The 19,629-nt window shown below is 38.7% G+C and overlaps 1 protein-coding gene across 6 annotated transcripts in view; it reads left to right on the forward strand.

Annotated features, from left to right (window-relative positions):
* Positions 1–2,820: 2,820 nt before the first annotated feature.
* Positions 2,821–19,629, forward strand: part of lyst (lysosomal trafficking regulator) — a 238,577-nt gene continuing 221,768 nt past the window's right edge. For 5 of the 6 annotated variants that reach the window (XM_053620709.1, XM_053620710.1, XM_053620711.1 and 2 more), the window contains exons 1-3: positions 2,821–3,404; positions 4,014–4,246; positions 18,000–18,091. In XM_053620709.1, the coding sequence (XP_053476684.1) occupies positions 4,166–4,246; positions 18,000–18,091 (173 nt within the window). In that variant the 5' untranslated portion in view covers positions 2,821–3,404; positions 4,014–4,165. Of the gene's footprint in view, positions 3,405–4,013; positions 4,247–17,999; positions 18,092–19,629 lie in introns of those variants that run through there. The other variant, XM_053620712.1, reaches the window with a different exon arrangement.

Consider the following 19,629-nt stretch of genomic DNA (forward strand, 5'->3'; position numbering starts at 1 on the left):
CCTCTAGGGGGGCCAATCTGGACGTTCTTCCTAATAAAAAATTCAATTGATCAAAACTAAAATGTACACTTCTAAAATATTGTCTATATTGCCAAATCCTACAATGTTTCATGTAAAATACAACTGTAAATATGGCCTCAAAACATCAAGGAATAGCAATAGTGATATGCTGAACAAATATCCGTTCATTATAAAGATATAAAAAAAACATTTTCTTCCTAACATTTTAAATATCAAACAATAATGCAGACTGAAATTACTCAATTAAATTACTTACCTTCTTCAGCTGAAATGATTCCTATTGAAAACGAAGAATGACCGCAGCCTTGAGGATCCTAACTGATTTAACCGCCAAAATTTTTTTTCCTTTTTTTCCAGGCGGCTGAGCTCCTAATTCTAGCTGTGGCCTGACTGTGACTTAACGAACTTGGCCCGAAAGTAGATACACACGCAAGTACACCTGCTTTCAGCAGAGATTGGCCCACATAACAAAAACCGTCTGTCAGCCAGAAGTGGTGTGAACAGTCGACAGGACTCTGGGCAATTACCTTTTCACCGATACCGGCAATGAGCTGACAGTGGCGCATTTCTATCGGAATCGGTCCAAATGTGTTTGCTATCTGGGTTGCATTCTTTTTTGGGATGCTGTTCAGGGTTGTACAATAGCTTCTTTGAGTTTTTGTTTGTTTTTGATTTTGACTTGGCCAGTGAAAAATCTTCCACTTTTACCCCTGATGAAGTCCTTTGTTGTGATGACAGTGTTTGTGTCATTATCTTGCTGCATGACAAAGTTCCTCCAAATTAGTTTGTATGCATATCTGTGTAAATTGGCAGACGGAATTTTACTATAGACTTCTGAATTCCTTCTGCTACTGCAATCATGAGTTGCATAAATAAAGATTAGTGAGCCCAATCCAGAAGCTGTCATGGAAGCCCAAGCTATGGCACTACCTCCAGCATGATTGACAGATAAACTAGTATGTTTTGAATCATGAGCAGATCTTTTCTTTCTCCATACTTTGGCCTTTCCATCACTTTGGTACAGGTTAATCTTGTATCCAGAACTTTTGTGGCTCATCTCTTATGTCTATGTGAATTCTAATCTGGCTTTCAGATTCTTACTGCTGATGAGTAGTTTGGATCTTATGGTATGGCCTCTACATTTCTGCTTGTGAAGTCTTTCTTCAAACAATTGATTGCGATATGTTCATCCTTGCCATATGGAGGTTGTTTGTGATGAATGATTTTTTTTTTTTACAGGCTTCACAGTTGAAACCCAGGGCTCTAACCAAGAGTAGATATTCAGAGCTATTAATTGTTTAAACAATCAATATAACAGGGCACACCTGGGCAACAAGTAACACCTGTCAGTCACATGTTCCAATATTTTTGATCATTTGAAAAATGTGTAGGTTTAAAATGATCTATCATCTCATATTTATCTTTTGATCTCAAACCCAAATTAACTTACTTTCACTCATCTGGTCAAAAAGTAAATGCTGCTAAGTTACACCGTCACAATTTACCTGATGTCTCTATATACCTGAATTCAGCCAAATGTAACACTAACTAAACTTCATTTTGGCATGCATTTTGATCTTCAGTTGTCCAGTCAGCTGTAAAGACATCTATAGTCTAAATAAAAACAAAATGTTTTTTTTTTCGTACAAAGTAAAATACTAACTATTACTTTTAATTACAGTGCATATGCATTTATACGGTTTGGGGAATATCTTAATTTTTTCTGTTACCCTATTGACTCTCTTTGTAGGAGCAAGTTTACGTTCGTTAAAAACTGCCATAAAGTTGGCTTGACGTTGGACGTTCAATATTAGCAGAAATGCGGAAATTAACGGAGGGTCTCTAAAGTTACATACGACATTGATATACATGTTTCTAACTTCAATAGCATTTAAAGGGAATGACTTACAGTCACACAACCAACTGTAAATTGTTCATCTAGATGTGAGGTATAACGCACACCTTATAGATTTTTGATATGTATTAAAATAAACTATTAAATCATATGTAAATATTGACATGTATTTCATTACTGAATGGGCCCATACACAAATTATACCATAATTTAATGGTCAATAGGATTGGAAGGGAATGATGTACAGTCACAAAACTAACTATAAAGTGTTCATCTAGGTGTCAACTATAATACACACCTTTTAGATTTTTGATATTTAATAAAATAAACTGTCGAATCATATCTAAATATTGTGATGTTTTATACTGTATGGACTCATCCACAAAATATACCATAATATAAAGCTCAATCACATTTGAAGGGAATGGCTTACAGTCACAAACCCAACTGTAAAGTGGTCATCTAGGTGTTAGGTATGATGCACACCTTTTAGATTTTTGAAATTTAACTCATACACAAAATAATATATTTTGTGTATGAGTACATATGGTATAAAACATCATAATGTTTAGATATGATTTGACAGTTTATTTTATTAAATATCAAAAATCTAAAAGATGTGCATTATAACTGACACCTAGTCGAACACTTTACAGTTGGTTTAATGAAAAGTCATTCCCTTCAAATGCTATTGAGCTTTAAATTATGGTATATTTTGTGTATGAGCCCATTCAGTAATTAAATACATGGCTTTTTTTTTTTTTTACATATGATTTAATAGTTTATTTTAATAAATATCAAAAATCTAAAAGGTGTGCGTTATACCTGACACCTAGATGAACACTTTACAGTTGGTTTTGTGACTGTAAGTCATTCCCTTCAAATGCTATTGAAGTTAGAATCGTGTATACCAATGTCGTATGTAACTTTAGATACGGTCCCTTAATTTCCTCATATTTGCGAATATCGACCGTCCAACGTCAAGCCGACTTTATGCCAGTTCTGTACAATGTTTTTTTCTTTGACTATTTATTGTTTATTTCTGACCTTTCCCTGGTCTCCCTACCCGAAGGTTTTCCTGACTCGCCCATGACTCTTATATGAATTTTCATCAACCGTCCGATTTTAATGATGTACACAGGATAACTGACAAAGACACAAAATTACTGATCCCGCCTACATAATAAAATAACGAAAATTATAATATTCCTGTAAGAAAAATTTAATTTTCTACGTCAAATATTAGCCAAGGACATCATTGTGTGCCCTTGACCACATTCGGAGCTCCTCCTACTCAGGGAGACCCTTGTTTTGGCGTCATCACAATGATTGGGGAGAAGAGAAATCGTCTTTTATGGTTGGAGGCAAATGTTGTGATTGATCGGGGTTTATCCAGTTTTCCACCAATAGTAACTAACTGTCTTAAACTGTGTTTCATTGTGGTTATTTCCTGGAATATGTTTCACTTGGTGTTTTTCTGTGGTAGAGCGGAATAAAATACCCATGTATGTTAGTCTGTGCGGTAAAGGTGAGTATATGTGCATGATCTATTAGCAATGAAATTCTGGAGATAGTAAGCAGAAAAGAACTGTGCGCAGTTTGAAACGCTTGTGTCGATAAAAGTAACCATTAAATACAACCGACAAAAGGCCATTATTATGAGATTGGGAATCGTGAATGTCGGTGTTGTGAAATTGTGCAGTGAATGGAACCGTTATGATGACATAAACAATGGCTTGCAGTTTAGTTAAATAGTAGTATAGCCATAATTTATTTTGTATTTGCATTATTCAACTTAACAGGAACTCGGGGGTTAGCATAGCAAGCTAGCCACTTGCAGTGTAATCAGCCATTAGTTTCGTTTACGTTTCAGTCGGCTAATATCAGCTAGGACTAGAAATAAGCGATACGAATGTGACGTTGTGAATAATAGTAATTAAAGGCTTTATCTTGAACGAAAATTGGTTGGCTGAGGTTCCAGCAAAGTTGTCTGATAGAGTCGCTGTAGTTAGTGCATGGGACAAGTCACTTTCTGTATTATTACCACATGCTAGCTAGCTGCACACATCGATGTTTACAATTCTGAGTATCATCTCAACGCCTGTGAGGTTTATTTATTCTTCTCTGGTCTTTTTAGGAAATACATCCTCATGGAGTTTTGACGAAGGCCAACAAAGACGGTTGATTTGATGGGCCCATAGAGAAACGAGTCAAGATTTTAGATGGATTTGAACCTTAAAATCGAGTTAATTAATAACAATTATCTCCATTGTCAAGCTGGGACTTAAAATGGCCAACCAACAACCATCCAATCTCACTCTCGCATGGGAGAAATATATGGACTGTCGTACACAGGGAGCAGATCTACGTGTAAGCATCAACAACACACACCTCTACTGTAGAGATGCACCCTCACTGCTTTCTATTTTCAATACCATATTGATATCAGTGGTCTGATTATCAGTAAATACTTGCACCCTGTCATTTTATGCATAATCTTGTGTTAGTCAGTATCACATGCTCACATTAAAAAAATGAGTGGATTAGAACACAACTCCAGTCTGATAAAGATCCAGGCTAGTTTCAATCCTAATACAATACTCAGATCAGTGCATCACTGATTTGCTATTAAATTGTTCTTTCTAATGGTTCAGTTGCAGGGAATCTATACATTTTATTTATCAGTGGTTTGGTGGCCATTTATAAATAATGTATCTCATCAATAATAAATCTCATATAGTAATTATACTTTGCTCAAGACATGCAATTTGATACAGTGAGCAAAATGCTGCACCTGCGTTAAAACCCAGCCTCTTGGTGCATGGCTCCTGTTGAAATTTGGATCATTATACATGCAGGCTATGACATAGCTATCATCATACAAGAACATTTAGTTTGTTTTCACAGCTTGCCTGACAGTGTACTTTTCAGAGTCTTGTAAAGACTTGTTTGCAGATACAGTGTGTGGTAATTTGCAAATATTGTGAAGTATGTGTTGGAAAACCTATGTTCAAACAATGTTGGAATGTTCTAGATTGTGAAAGTAGACTGTAATTTCAGTGACATACAATATTCAAATGAAATATTATACCCTAAGATAATGCTTCCTATGATCTAATTTAAATATAACCAGAAAGAAAAGTTTATTGCTTGAATTTAGTTTAGTTTTTTCCAGTTTTTATCATTGGCATTAATTTAAGTTCATGATTAAAGGATATGTCCACGGGTCTGGCTTCTAGTTGTATCAAATTCACACAGTCTGACAGGAATTAAGAGAAGTTACTAGCAGTTCAGGTAGTGTTAGTCTTGCAGGTAACATCCGTCACAAGTTCTAAAATGTCTGTGTTGGTTGAAAAGGTGTATTCTGTATGTTCTACTTTATCATGTGGTTGTTTGGTGAGCTCAAAAGAAAATGTCTCGCCTTACTCAAATGACTGATGGCACATTCATGACTTTCTTTCTCCAGACAGCGCTGTCAATTGCAAATTGAGACTTGGTTTGTGTTGATTAACAGGGTGTAACCTACTGCTTAATAGAAATGGTGCCAGCTAGGCTAGGTAGATGTGTGTGAATGAGTTTTTTTTCCTTCCAGGCTTCTCTACAACCCATGGCAAAAATTATGGAATCACCACACTTAGAGGATGTTCACCTGGCTTTTTTCTTCATATCAAATAAACAAAGCACAGATATGACACAAAACAATTTTTGTTTAATAGTTGAACATTTTGGCTTCGTGAAACATACCTCAAACAAGTGAAATGAAATTATTTTAATTAATGGTATAATTTTTTCTAGATCAAGTAGAGGAAAAAATTATCCAATCACCTTGAAATTTGCATTTCTAAAACAAATACCAGTCTGCAGTTAAGAGAGTGCTAAAATAAACACACGTTTTGTTACGAAACAGATGTCTGAGCTCCACCACCGCTGTGTCTCCTAGGGCTGTGATGGTGGCTGCTTTTTTCCACCGGAGTGGTAAAAAGCTGCCATTGTCACAGCCCTTGGGGACATCCCTCTTTCTTACTGTGGAGATAAAGTCCATCTCTACAGAGGGCAATTATTACATTTATGATGGCGAAGATGGCACTGTGCAAGTAACACCAGTACCATTCACAAGGCGCAAGATTTTCTCAGGATAAAATTACGTCATGAGAAAACAGCTTTTTGTTATGTCAAGATCACAAGAAATTTAAATCCTGATCACGAGAAAACAACAAAGAAAAAAAATTAATAATGCATGGCAGCTTAGGGCTTCCGTATGCTTAGGCTTAGGGTTATGATTCCGTAATTTTTTTCCTCTACTTGATCTGGAAAAAATATGTCATTAAATAAAACAACTTAATTTAACTTGTTTGAGGTATGTTTGTGATTTGTTTATTTGCTATGAAGTAAAAAAGCTGGGTGAACATCCTCCAAGTGTGGTGATTCCATCATTTTTGCCAGGGGTTGAAGCATACTTAGCCCCTGGCTGTACTAACAGCTCCATCACAAGACTTTGATGAACGTTTTTGACCTTTGGGTTTTATGCTCTTATTTTAAGCAAACATACAGACTAATGTACAATCAGACAGAAGTGAGTGAGCAGTGAGGTGTTAGGAAGTGGGTATGTTCATCTGAGCTTCTCAAAAGGCCTTATTTAGCATCCTTTTCTTTCAAATAATGTTTTGTATACTTGGGTTTAGGGCTGCACAATTAATTGAATGTTGATCTCGATTACGATTTTAACTGCCCACGATTACATGAACGACTGCGATATTTACATTTAAAGTTCGCCCTCCGCTCATAGAAAACTCTGCTGCATATCAAATCAAGTGCTTCCTAAACTTACAGCCAGTCACCATAGAGTGGTGTAGGGATGATGTCATTTTGTATGCCAAAACACGGATACGAGCTAGCATTTTAGCCCTTCGGTTCCATCGTCCCGAAGTCAATGGGTTTTTTGAATGGGATTTTGGTTAAAACCCTGAAATAAAGTCTTTGGTTTCTATATCACAAGCTCAAAATATTTTCACATTTTATTGTATGACATAAAATACACCAGTAATACCCCACTCATTTATATTTTTTAAAAAACTTTTATGTGTATTGAAAAAGACAGTTCCTAGCAAGTTGTTAAATGGGATTATAGACGTTGTCTGGGACATTAAATGTCATCACGCCGAACAGGAAAAAACTTTTGCAGATAAACAGTGAGCAATTGTCATGCCATTGTTTCATAAACCTTATGCAATGTCACAACATTTATTTCTGTCAAGAGTTGCATTAATTTTTGGCTGAGATCTTGTATTGAGGATGGGAGAGCGAACCACTAAATAAAGTCTGCTCCAGCACATCCCAAAGATTTTCAATTGGGTTAAAATCAGGACTCTATTATGGCCAATTTATATGTGAAAATGATTCCTCATGATCCCTGAACCACTATTTCACAATTTGAGCCCAATGAATCTTGGCATTGCCATCCTGGAATATGAATGTGCTGTCAGCGAAGAAAAAAATCAATTGATGGGATAACCTGGTCATTCAGTACATTCAGGTACTCAGCTGACTTCATTTTATTGCTGCATAATGCTTGCTGAGCCTAGACCTAACCAATTGAAGTAACCCCAGATCATAACACTACCTCCAGATGCTTGTACAGGAGGCACTATGCATGACTGGTGCATTGCTTCATCCGCTTCACTTCTTACCGTGACTTGCCCAAAGATTTGGAATAGGGGAAATCTAGACTCATCAGACCACATGACCTTTTTCCATTGTTCTACAGTCCAATCTTTGTTCTCTACCAAATTGAAGTTATTTTTTCCGATTACCCTTTACTATCAAATTGCTTACTTGTGGCCACACAGCTGTTTAGTCCCAATCCTGTATGTTCTTATTGCATCGTGCTTCTGGAAATGCTTTTATTTTCATTAGTAAATGTATCTGTGAGTTCTACTGTCTATTTATTTATTTAGTTATTTAAAATTTTTATTTTATGATGTGACTTAACCAAGTGTTTAACGATTTCCAATTACAATCATTCAAGATTTTGAACAATAATTTCTAATTTCTTCTGCAAAGTTGACAGTTCACCACTATCCTTCCAGATTTTTATAATGCGTTCAACAGTTCTTAACCAAATTCCAGTCATTTCAGCAGTCTCCTTAGTTGTTTTCTTTGCTTGATGCAGGCCAATCATTTGCCCCTTCTGAAACACAGTAACCTCTTTTCCATGACCATGAGATATGTCTTCCGACGTGGTTGTTTAGGAAATGAGAAGCTGCACACTGCAACAGTTAGGGTTAAAATAATTTTTGCCACCTGAAACATATCAATCACTTCAATAATGATCTAATCATAGGCTCTTAATATTTGCTTATATAAATCCAAACAGCGATTTTGTTTTTATTTTTATTTTTTTATTTTTTGGTCCAGGCAGTGTATTACAGCACTAAGTACTAATGCACATATTTGAATATTCACAAAAATACTTTATCCTTTCTAATTTTATGAAGAGAAAGTCATTTGCCAATAAAGTAACATGAGTCACCTAGCCAACAGTCTGTGAAATGGGAGGGCAATGTATTGCCTATGGGAAGGACACCAAACAGAGCAGTTATAGGGAAGCAATTATATGGCAGGTATGGGTAATGGCAGAAAGGGATTCAAAAACAGAATTCCAAGAAGAAGATAGTGAAATAGGGAAGTTCCAGAACATGTGGAGGAGGTTAGCAGGTCTATGGTGACACTGGTCACATTCAGGGTTAATGGAAGGAAAAAAATGAGTACGTTTTTTCTTAGACCAGTGTTCTCTATGGACAATTTTGCACTGTAGGACACTATGCTGAGCAAATATGGAGGCATTATGGATCTGTTTCAAGATTGCAGATCGAAGATCATGGGACCCTGTGACATGCAAGGATTGAGGTTAATAAAAATAAGATGATGAAGTTTAGATATTGTACCTCTGAGGTGAGTGGCCACTTTTAAAATAGTGTCTAGGGCTCAAATGGGTGGGGTATGAGGAAAATGAGATTAAAAATAAAATTATGCATAGATCTGTCAAAATATCTTTAAAATTTTGTTCTGGACAAACCAAAAGAGCAGGTTAATTGATCGAATGAGGCAAAAAAATCCATCAACATGCAGTCAGGTCCATAAATATTTGGAGAGTGACAATTTTTGTAATTTTGCCTCTGTACACCACCAGAATTGATTTGAAATGAAGCAGTTGAGATGTGGTTGAAGTATAGATTTTCATCTTTAATTCAAGGAGTTTAACAAAAATATCGCATCAACCATTTAGGAATTAGCCATTTTTTTTTACAGAGTCCCTCCATTTTCACAGGCTCACAAGTAATTGGACAATTGACTAGCTGTTTCATGGCCAGGTGTGGCCTGTCATGGGAACTCGCAATATGTGGTCTAATTCTAAATGGCTAATGTGGAATTTTTGTTAAACCCCTTGAATTAAAGCTGAAAGTGTACACTTCAGTCACATCTTGATTGTTTCATTGTGGTAGTGTACAGAGGCAAAAATAGAAGAAAAAAAATGTTCCTGTCCAAATACTTATGGACCGGACTTTATGCATCATTTGCCATCAGCATATTTATAATTTATCATCCCATGATCTGCCCAAACCACATGCACTATCAGATATAGACAAAGTAAACAAGGATCATAAGTGCAGGGGGGTTTGAAGACGTTACGTTGTTATGTTGTGGTTTGTAGACGTTACAGTGAGGTAAGTGAAGAGGTTGTACATGAGGCACCCTCTATATTCAAGCATGGTGGAGGTTGATCATGATGCTTATTAGGGTACAAGTTTATGATAGAGAGCATATTTTCTCACTAGTAATACAACATGAGGTTGAGCAGGGCTAGCCCCCCGTATGCTTCAGGTTTTGCAAAATGGCTTGGAAGGAAAATTTCTTGATGGAATTCTTGTTCTCTTTCATATTACATCCAAACCAGAAAAGTACAATCAGGCTGTAAAAAAACAAAACTGACAAAGCATGGTTCTGCACTTAATCAGTAGCACTGGTCATAATGAGCTAAAAAATTCAGTAGCACAAAGAAAAGTTATGTAGCACACATTTGAAAACATGTTTTTTAATTCAGAAATAAACTGCTTGTAAAACATTTTGGTTCATTCATATGAGAATTTGAAACTCGTAATGATTTAAATAAAAAAGTCAATTCTGGAGACCATTAATCAAAACAAATTTGCAAAAAAATTATACTCCTATAAGACTTCTTCCTTAATCCTATAATAATCTGGCTCAGTTGTCAGTTGGTCATTGGAGCTCAATTGGAATATAAAAATGTTCATGTAGCCTATATAGCTCAGTTGGAATAGAGGAAACTGATTGAGGCCAACCCAAATGAACGTTTTGTAATATTAAATGAGGTGGGTTAATGTCCTTTTAATACTCTGTTAATTGATGAATAATAGCCATTTAAACCTTAAAGGTGTGCGTTATAGCTTACACTTAGATGAACACTTTACAGTTGATTTTATGACCAAGTCATTCCCTTCAAATGCTATTGAAGTTAGAAACATGTATACCAATATGTAACTTTAGAGACGGTCCCTTATTTTGTGCATATCTGCGAATACCGAACGTCCAACATCAAGCCAACTTTATGCCAGTCCGCTAGGTTCATCTTCTCTTGTGGCTTGTTTGCACAATCCCACCACTAGGGGCCGGCCCAGAGTAACATGTTACAATAGTATCGGCAATCCATTGCTCTTCCTGTGAGACCCAGATGTGAAGACTTGAATTTTAAGACCTGTATTTATGTAGCCTGAATTTGTGAGGTTGAAAAATAATGTGTTGAAATACTACCTGACGAATAATGAAGATGGTATTTTAACAACTGAATATTTTGGAACCGTATTTTAGGAAGGTGAATGTGTGTGCATTGAATTTTGAATGCTGGAATTTTGTTTTCAGTCAAAATATACAAACCCAATGAATTGCAGAGGAAACTAATTCAAGCACTGTTATTGCTGTGGGTTTATTTTTCTTCAATTTGTATCAAATTGCTGGGCAGAAAAATTCAGGTATTGTTATTGTGATATGTTTATGTAATTCAACATGCCATTTTGCCTTGATGACATTTGGCACTATTATACTTCCATACGGGTGTGACAAATCATTTTAAACTCAAAAACAAGCAGCATGATTTAAAAGCTGAATGCACTGGCTGGAGTCACATGCTGTTATGGTAATTTTGATACTATACAGCAGTAACAGCATGAACCATGAGCATAGGGACACATGACGCATGTAATGTATGTGTAAATGAAAATTGAGTATTCAGTTTACTACACATATGAACAGTTCATTAGGAATCTGCAATTGCAGTGAATTCATTTGGACGGGCGAAATTTTTTGCATGTAAATATGGCTAATAAAATGATTGGCAGGTAGTGTACGGCAAGTTCTCCTTTCATGTCAGATATTTGGCCAATCATTTCAGCACACAGTTCCTTTTCAGTGATACAGTATGCTATATTCAATGCAATTACCTCCTCAAAGAACACCCCCGGTCATCCTACTTACAGTCCTACTAAATTATTAGAATGGTAGGGCCAATTTATTATTATTTTTTGCTATACACTGAAGACATTTGGGTTTGAGATCCAAAGATGAATATAAGAAGATAGTTAAAAATTTCAGGTTTCATTTCCTGCTGTTTACAACTAGACGTGTTACACAGCTAAGAATATGGCACCTTTTGTTTGAACTCGATCGTTTTTCAGGTTATCAAAAATATTGCCACATGCGACTGATGGACATTTCTTGTTGCCCAGGTGTGCCCTGTTGATTGTTGAAACAATTAATGACTGCTTGTCTACTCTTGGTTAGAGCCCTGAGTTCTGCCTGTGAAGACTGCATTTATTGTTAGAAAGGATAAACTAACATTATGACCAGAGAGCTGTCTATGGGAGAAAAGCAAACCATTTTGAAGCTGAGAGCAGTGGGAAAGTTTGATCAGAGCCATTGCACAAGCATTGGGCATAGTCAACACAACAATTTGGAATGTCCTAAAAAGAAATAAACCACTGTTGTATTAACAACCAGACATGGAACAGGTCTGCCAAGAAAAACGACAGAAGTTTGTTACAGAAACATTGTAAAAGCTGTGAAGAGAAACCCAGAAACTACAGTCAGTGCCATCACAAACAACCTCCACACAGCAGTTGTGAAAGTATCACACTCCACTATTTGAAGAAGACTTTGAGAGCAGATATATAGAGGCCATACCACAAGATGCAAGCCACTCATCAGTAAGAATCTGAATGCCAGATTGGAATCCTGTAAGTTGCGAGGTGGGGCCTCCGTGGATCGAACTGTCTGTCCAGCACATCCCACAGATGTTCGATTGGATTGCGAACTTGGAGGCCAAGTCAACACCTTGACCTCTTTGTCATGCTTCCCAAACTAATCCTGAACAATTTTTGCAGTGTGGCATGGCGCATTATCCTGCTGAAAGAGGCCACTGCCATTAGGGAATATTGCTGCCTTGAAGTGGTGTACCTGGTGTGCAACAATGTTTAGGTAGGTGGTACATCTTAAAGTCTCCATCCATCCATCCTCCACCGCTTATCCATTATCGAGTCGCGGGTGCAGCAGCTCCAGCAGGGGACCCCAAACTTCCCTTTCCCGAGCCACACCAGCTCTGACTGGGGAATCCTGAGGTGTTCCCAGGCCAGTGTGGTGATATAATCTCTCCACCTGGTCCTGGGTCTTCCCCGAGGTCTCCTCCCAGACCAACCGCCACCTGGAACGAGTCCAACTTTTTGTCGAGCATCCGGACACAGCTCTCGCTTTGGGAGTACAGCGATTGGATAGCCCTAAGAAGGGAACCCCTCACCCCATACTACCTCAGCACCTCCCACAGTAAACCCCTAGGAACCTGGTCATATGCCTTCGCCAAATCCACAAAACACATGTAGAACAGATGGGCATACTCCCAGGCCCCCTCCATGCTCCTTGCGAGAATAAAGAGCTCGTCTGTTGTTCCACGACCAGGACGGAATCCTCATTGTTCATCTTCAATCCGAGGTTCGACTATTGGCTGAACCCTCCGTTCCAGCACCCTGGAGTAGACTTTACAAGGGAGGCTGAGAAGTGTGATACCCCTATAGTTGGCGCACACTCTCTGGTCCCCCTTTTTGAACAGGGGAACCACCACCCCGGTCTGCCACTCCTTGGGCACTGTCCCTGACTTCCACGCAATGTTAAAGAGGCGTGTCATCCAAGACATCCCCTCCACATCCAGAGCTTTCAGCATTTCTGGACGGATCTCATCAATCCCCGGGGCTTTGCCACTGTGTAGTTGTTTGACTACCTCAGTGACCTCCACCAGGGAAATTGACGATGATCCCCCATCATCCTCCACCTCTGCCTCTACCATAGAGGGCGTGTTAGTCGGATTCAGGAGTTCCTCAAAGTGTTCCTTCCACCGTGCAATTACTTCCTCAGTTGAGGTCAACAGCATGCCATCCTTACTGTACACAGCTTGGATGGCTCCCCATTTCCCCCTCCTGAGGTGGCGGATGGTTTTCCAGAAACACCTTGGTGCCGACCGAAAGTCCTTCTCCATGTCCTCTCCGAGCTTCTCCCACACCCGCTGCTTTGCCTCTTTCACGGCAGAGGCTGCAGCCCTTCGGACCTGTTGGTACCTTGCAATTGCCTCTGGAGTACTCCGGGATAACACATCCTGGAAGGCCTCCTTCTTCAGTCGGATGGCTTCCCTGACCACCGGTGTCCACCATGATGTTCAAGGATTACCACCCCTTGAGGCACCTAAGACCTTGAGACCACAGCTCTCCGTCACAGCTTCAGCAATGGAGGCTTTGAACATTTGAACAGGTTCAATGCCCTCAACCTCCACGGGGTTGCCAGAAAAACTCCGCCGGAGGTGTGAGGTTGGAGATCTCGTGGACAGGGGCCTCCTCCAACCGTTCCCAGTTCTACCCATAATACCCGTTTGGGCTTTCCAGGTCTGTCCAGAATCTTCCCCCACCCCTTGACCCAACTCACCACCTCATAGTGATCATTTGACAGCTCTGCCCCTCTCTTCACCCGAGTGTCCAGAACATGCGGCCTCAGATCAGATGATACGATTACAAAATCGATCATTGACCTTCGGCCTAGGGTGCTGTGGTACCATGTACACTTATGAGCCTCCTTATGTTCGAACATGGTATTCGTTATAGACAATCCATGACTAGCACAGAAGTCCAACAACAAACGCCCGCTCGGGTTTAGATCAGGGAGGCCGTTCCCCCCAATCACGCCTCTCCAGGTATCTCCATCATTGCCCACGTGCGCATTGAAGTACGGTTCGAGTACGGTATGAGTAGGAGTACGGTTCCAGAACTGAGACTGTGCGTTGAGGTAAGCCCCACCAAATCTAACTGGTAGCGCTCCACATCCCGCACAAGTTCCAGTTCCTTTCCCCACAGAGAGGTGACCTTCCACGTCCCCAGAGCCAGCCTCTGCCGCCCGAGTCTGGTCCGTTGAGGCCCCTGACCTTCACTACCACCCATGTAGCAGCCCACCCAACCCCCACGGTTCACCCCATGAGTGGTGGGCCCATAGGATGGAGAGGGGGGTGCCACGTTGCTTTTTCGGGCTTTACCCAGCTGGGCTCCATGGCAAACCCAGCCACCAGGTGCTCGCAGTCGGGCCCTCCATCTGGGCCTGGCTCCAGATGGGGGCCCCAGGCTTCCTCCGGGCAGGGTAACTCCTCCTCCCTTTGTTTTCTTCATGAGGGTGTCTTTGAACCATTCTTAGTCTGGCCCCTCCCCTGAGACCACTTTGCCTTGAGAGACCCTACCAGGAGCACAAGGCTCCAGTCAACACAGCCCTCAGGTTCGTAGGGACACACAAACCTCTCCACCACGGTAAGGTGACTGTTCCCGGAGATGATGTTAAAGTCTCATCCACATTAATGCCAAGACCCAAGGTTTCCTAGCAAAACATTACCCATAGCATCATACTGCCTCTGCCCACTTGCCTTCTTCCCTAGGTAAGCGACGTACACGCACCTGGCTGTCCACACAAAAGAAATCGTGATTCATCAAACTAGGCCACCTTCTTCCGTTGTTCCATGGTCCAGTTTTGATTCTCACATGTCCATTGTATGAGCTTTCGGCAGTAGACAGGAGTCAGCAAGGGCACTCTGACCGGTCTGCAGCCATGCAGTCCCATACCAAGCAAACTGCGATGCACTGTGTGTTTTGACACCTTTCTATCATAGCCATCATTAAAGTTTTCAGCAATATGTGCTACAGTAGTGGGATACAGCAGTTCTGTGGGATCTGACCAGACAGGCTAGCCTCTACTACCCACATGCATCACTGAGCTTTGGATGCCCATGACCCTTCCTTGGACACTTTTGGTAGGTACTAACCACTGCACATTGCGAACACAGAAGGCTTTCTGTTTTGGAGATGCTCTGACCCAGTTGCCTAACCATCACAATTTGGCCCTTGTCAAAGTCACTCAGATCCTCACACGTGCTCATTTTTCCTGCTTCCAACTGACTGTTCATTCGGTGCCTAATATATCCCACCCCTTGACTGGTGCCACTGTAACGAGATAATCAATGTTATTCACTTCATTTTTCAGTGGTTTTAATGTTATTACAGGTCGGTGTAAATATCAGGAAATGAGCACTGAAATTCTGATTTATCATCTCATATTTATCTTTTGATCTCAAACACAACTGCCATGCCAACACTTTTGGAAGGGACTGGATTTTTTTTTTAAAATCCTTTTTTAAATGGTTTTATATTGGGTGTTAGCTTCCACCTTTAAAATAAATAAATAAATAAATAAATACATTACACCAATCATAAACATTTAATACTGTAATACTAAATCCCAGGCACAGGCTGTCTACACACTGAATGAAAACCAAACCAATGAGATCTATCAAAATATAGATTTATTATTTTAATCTTGCATAGGAAAAAAGTGCAAAGATCAGTGAATTAAGTGAATTAAAACAAACCGGTGAACAGATGTTTCAGTCCATGTTTTAGACACATAACAAAGATATATATATATATATATATATATATATATATATATATATATATATATATATATGTGTGTGTGTGTGTATATATATGTATATATATATATATATATATATATATATGTGTATATATAATGTATATGTGTGTATATATATATATATACATATATGTGTGTATATATAATGTATATGTGTATATATATATATATATATATATATATATATATATGTGTGTATATATAATGTATATGTGTGTATATATATATATATATATATATATATATATATATATATATATATATATATGACACATGTAGTTTTAATCAGTTGCTTAATTTTATAATTTTTTTTTAAGTACATGAAGTAGAAATTGTTGCATGGAAGATTCCCCTGGGCATCAGTGAGGATTGTAGAGGAGGTGATTGAGGTATCAACATGCACCAATCTATCCCTGAGGTTAGGATTCCTATGATAAATACTCCTGAGGGAGATCAGTGAATAAACCCATCAATTCATGGTCACTTTGAATAATATGTCAGTGATCATTTATAGTCTTTTACATTTCTGGACTGAAATTACTAAATGTAAATTTAAAAACACATGAAAAATAATGTTTATTTTGGTCTTTTCTTTCATGGACGAAGAACGAGCTCTATCAAGTGCAGTGTCCAACCAGTTGATGGGGTATCCAAGTGACCTGAATTCACTATATAACATCTGAACTATAGTTTCATAGTCATCTATATTCGAACAAATATGACAGTCTTGTGAACTGACTATATGGTAGACCGCGTTTCAGAGAGGTAGGATGAGCACTCTTAGCATGTAGGTGACTGTTTTATTTTGCCATTTTTATTCTACAGAGGGCGGACACAATTCACCCATCAATGATTGAGATAGTGGTGTCTAAGAAATTAACCTTCAAGGTACCCACGTGAGGTGTAAATTTAATGGATGGTCTTAAGCAATTCATGTATAAAACAAAAGTTTCAAAGTCACTTGTTGAACCTATGTAAATGACAAAACGTTCATCAATACATCATTTAAACTAGATGTTGTTCTCTAAGAAAGCATTGCTTTTCTAGATATATTTGTCCTCAAGGTAACCAAGGTATAGATTAGCATAATCAGGGGCCCTAGTTTTTGTATTTGTAGATAAAACTTGTTTTCAAAAAGAAAGTTTAGCTATATTTACAATAAATTCAGTGTATAACCCATGGGTGTCCAATCTTATCTGCAAAGGGCCGGTGTAGGTGCAGGTTTTCATTCCAACCAAGCAGAAGCCATGCCTGAGTCTATTGAAAGCCAAGATCAACTGATTAAACAGGTGGAAACAGGTGTGGCTCCTGCTTGGGATGAAAACCTGCACCCACACCGGCCCTTTCCGGATAAGATTGGACACCCCTGGTATAACCCATCATAATTAATCAGTGCATAGATCAAGAAAATGTGATAATGCGAGGGGTGATTGAGAGAAGAAATTATTGTTTTTTGGATTTTTGAGTTAAACTCTTTAACCCCTAATGGCTTGAATGAAGAGATGGATTTTTCAAGTTTCCTTTGATAGCTCTGAAACTTTAGGAATTCATCCTTAATTCATCTCTGTAACTTTAGGAATTCATCTTGAAGAGAGCTGGTGTCTTCAATTATGTTTTTACAAAAGGAATGAGGTGTTGTTTGCTAGGTGAGCACTGAAGAAAGCTATAGGCTGAAACATCTGCTCACTGGTTTGTTTTAACTCACTGATTTTGCACTTTTTTCCACTATGCAAGCTTAAAATAATAAATATATATTTTGATAGACTGCTGTGGTCTGGTTTTCATTCTGTGTGCGGATAGCCTCTGCCTTGGATTTTGAACATTTTCTTGCTTCATGCACCTGAGGACATATGCCATTTGAGCACAACTATTACAAGAAACACCTTACAAGAAAGTAATTTATACAAATATGAAAACTTTGAGACTTTCGTTATTATTTTATACAACAAACTGTGTAGAATTACAAATTCATTACAGCACTTTTGCTCTCTCTCTCTCTCTGTCTGTCTGTCTGTCTGTCTGTCTCTCTCTGTAACTCACTCAGGTCAGTCTGCAATCCTTGGAGAAATTCTTGCTTTTGTTCCACTCTGTGCAACACCTTGGGGAGCCTGGGGTGAAGGATGCACTGAAATTCTGGTATGTTATATTTGACTTGGTGGTTCAAGAAAGTTTCATACATGTGCAATGATGTTCATAAACATTTATAAACACGCATATTGAAAAATGCTGTACTGTGGTGCTATTTATAAAAAGTGGACATATGATCTTTTTTCCAATGAGCAGTTTATAAAATCCATACAAGTCCTTCCAACCTGCAACTCTGTAGATCATGCATAAGTGAATGGGTGCATTGGCTCCACTTAGACACCACCCTCAAATGTCCTTCATTGATGCAATACAAGCAACATTATTAACTATTTAATATAACTCATATAAAATAATCACTCTTTAAAATTGTGTTGAGTAGAAAAGCATCTTGGACCTTACAACACACCAAAGCTTGAGGTGAATGGGCTACAAAAGCAGCAAACATCAGAATACAACTCTCCTTTTTCTAGTCTTCCATTACACTCTTTACACAAACATTACACAAACTGTCCAATACTCAAACCAGCCCATCTGGCACCAGCATCCATGCCACTGAGATTTTCCCCATTCTGATGTTTGATGTAAGCATTCACTGACGCTCTTGACCTGTTTCTGCACAATTTTATGCACTGCACTGCAGCCACATGATTGTTTGTTAGGATGATGTCCTCAGAGAAGCAAGTGTTGCTGCTCAGCAGTCTGGGAAGGGTTAAAAGTTGCAATCTTCCCAGGCAATGGCATACCAGCAAATTCAGCCCAAGGTGAGACTGTTTAATGCTCAAAGATGTAAAGTAAAACTTAAGGCCTTACAACATGTGACCTTCAGGCTTCTGTAAGCAAATTAAATGTTTGTGTTTATGTCAGCACAATCAGAAAAAGACTGAAGAAGTATGGCTTTCCTGGAAGGGTGGCTAGGAAAACGCTTCTTCTCTCCTCTAAGAATATGGCAGCATGGCTTATGTTTGCAAAATTGAATCTCAACATAACACTAATGTTGTGGAACAGCATCCTTTGGACTGATGAGACCATGATGGAGATGTTTGGTCATCATGCTCAGTACCATGTTTGGCAAAAACCAAACACTGTGTTGATATACTAACACCTCATTCAAACTGTCAAGCATGGTGGTGAAGGGGTGAAGATTTGGCTTGTTTCACAGGCACAGGTCCTGGGAAACGTGCCGTCATTGAGACAACAATGAACTCACATTTGTCTCCAAAAAATTCTGATATAAAATGGAGACCATTTGTCCAGCAGCTTAAACTATGTTAAAATAGGGTCATGCAACAAGACCATGATACCAATCAACATCTGAATGAAGGAAATCATGAAAGAATAAAAAAAAAATCAAGGTGTTGGAATGGCCAAGTACAGACCTTAACCTCATTGAGATGCTGTGGTGGGATCATGAGAAAGCTGTGCATAAACAAATGCCCCTAAACATCAATTAACTGAAGCAATGTTATAAAGAAGAGTGGTCCAAAATTTCACCCACACAATGTAAGAGACTGATAAACTCTTACAGAAAATGTTACTTCAGGTTATTTTTTGCTGAAGCTGGTTCTATATGTTACTGAATACTGAAT

This window comes from Ictalurus furcatus, chromosome 3 (assembly GCF_023375685.1).
Source record: "Ictalurus furcatus strain D&B chromosome 3, Billie_1.0, whole genome shotgun sequence".
In the NCBI taxonomy this organism is placed as follows: Eukaryota; Metazoa; Chordata; class Actinopteri; order Siluriformes; family Ictaluridae; genus Ictalurus; species Ictalurus furcatus.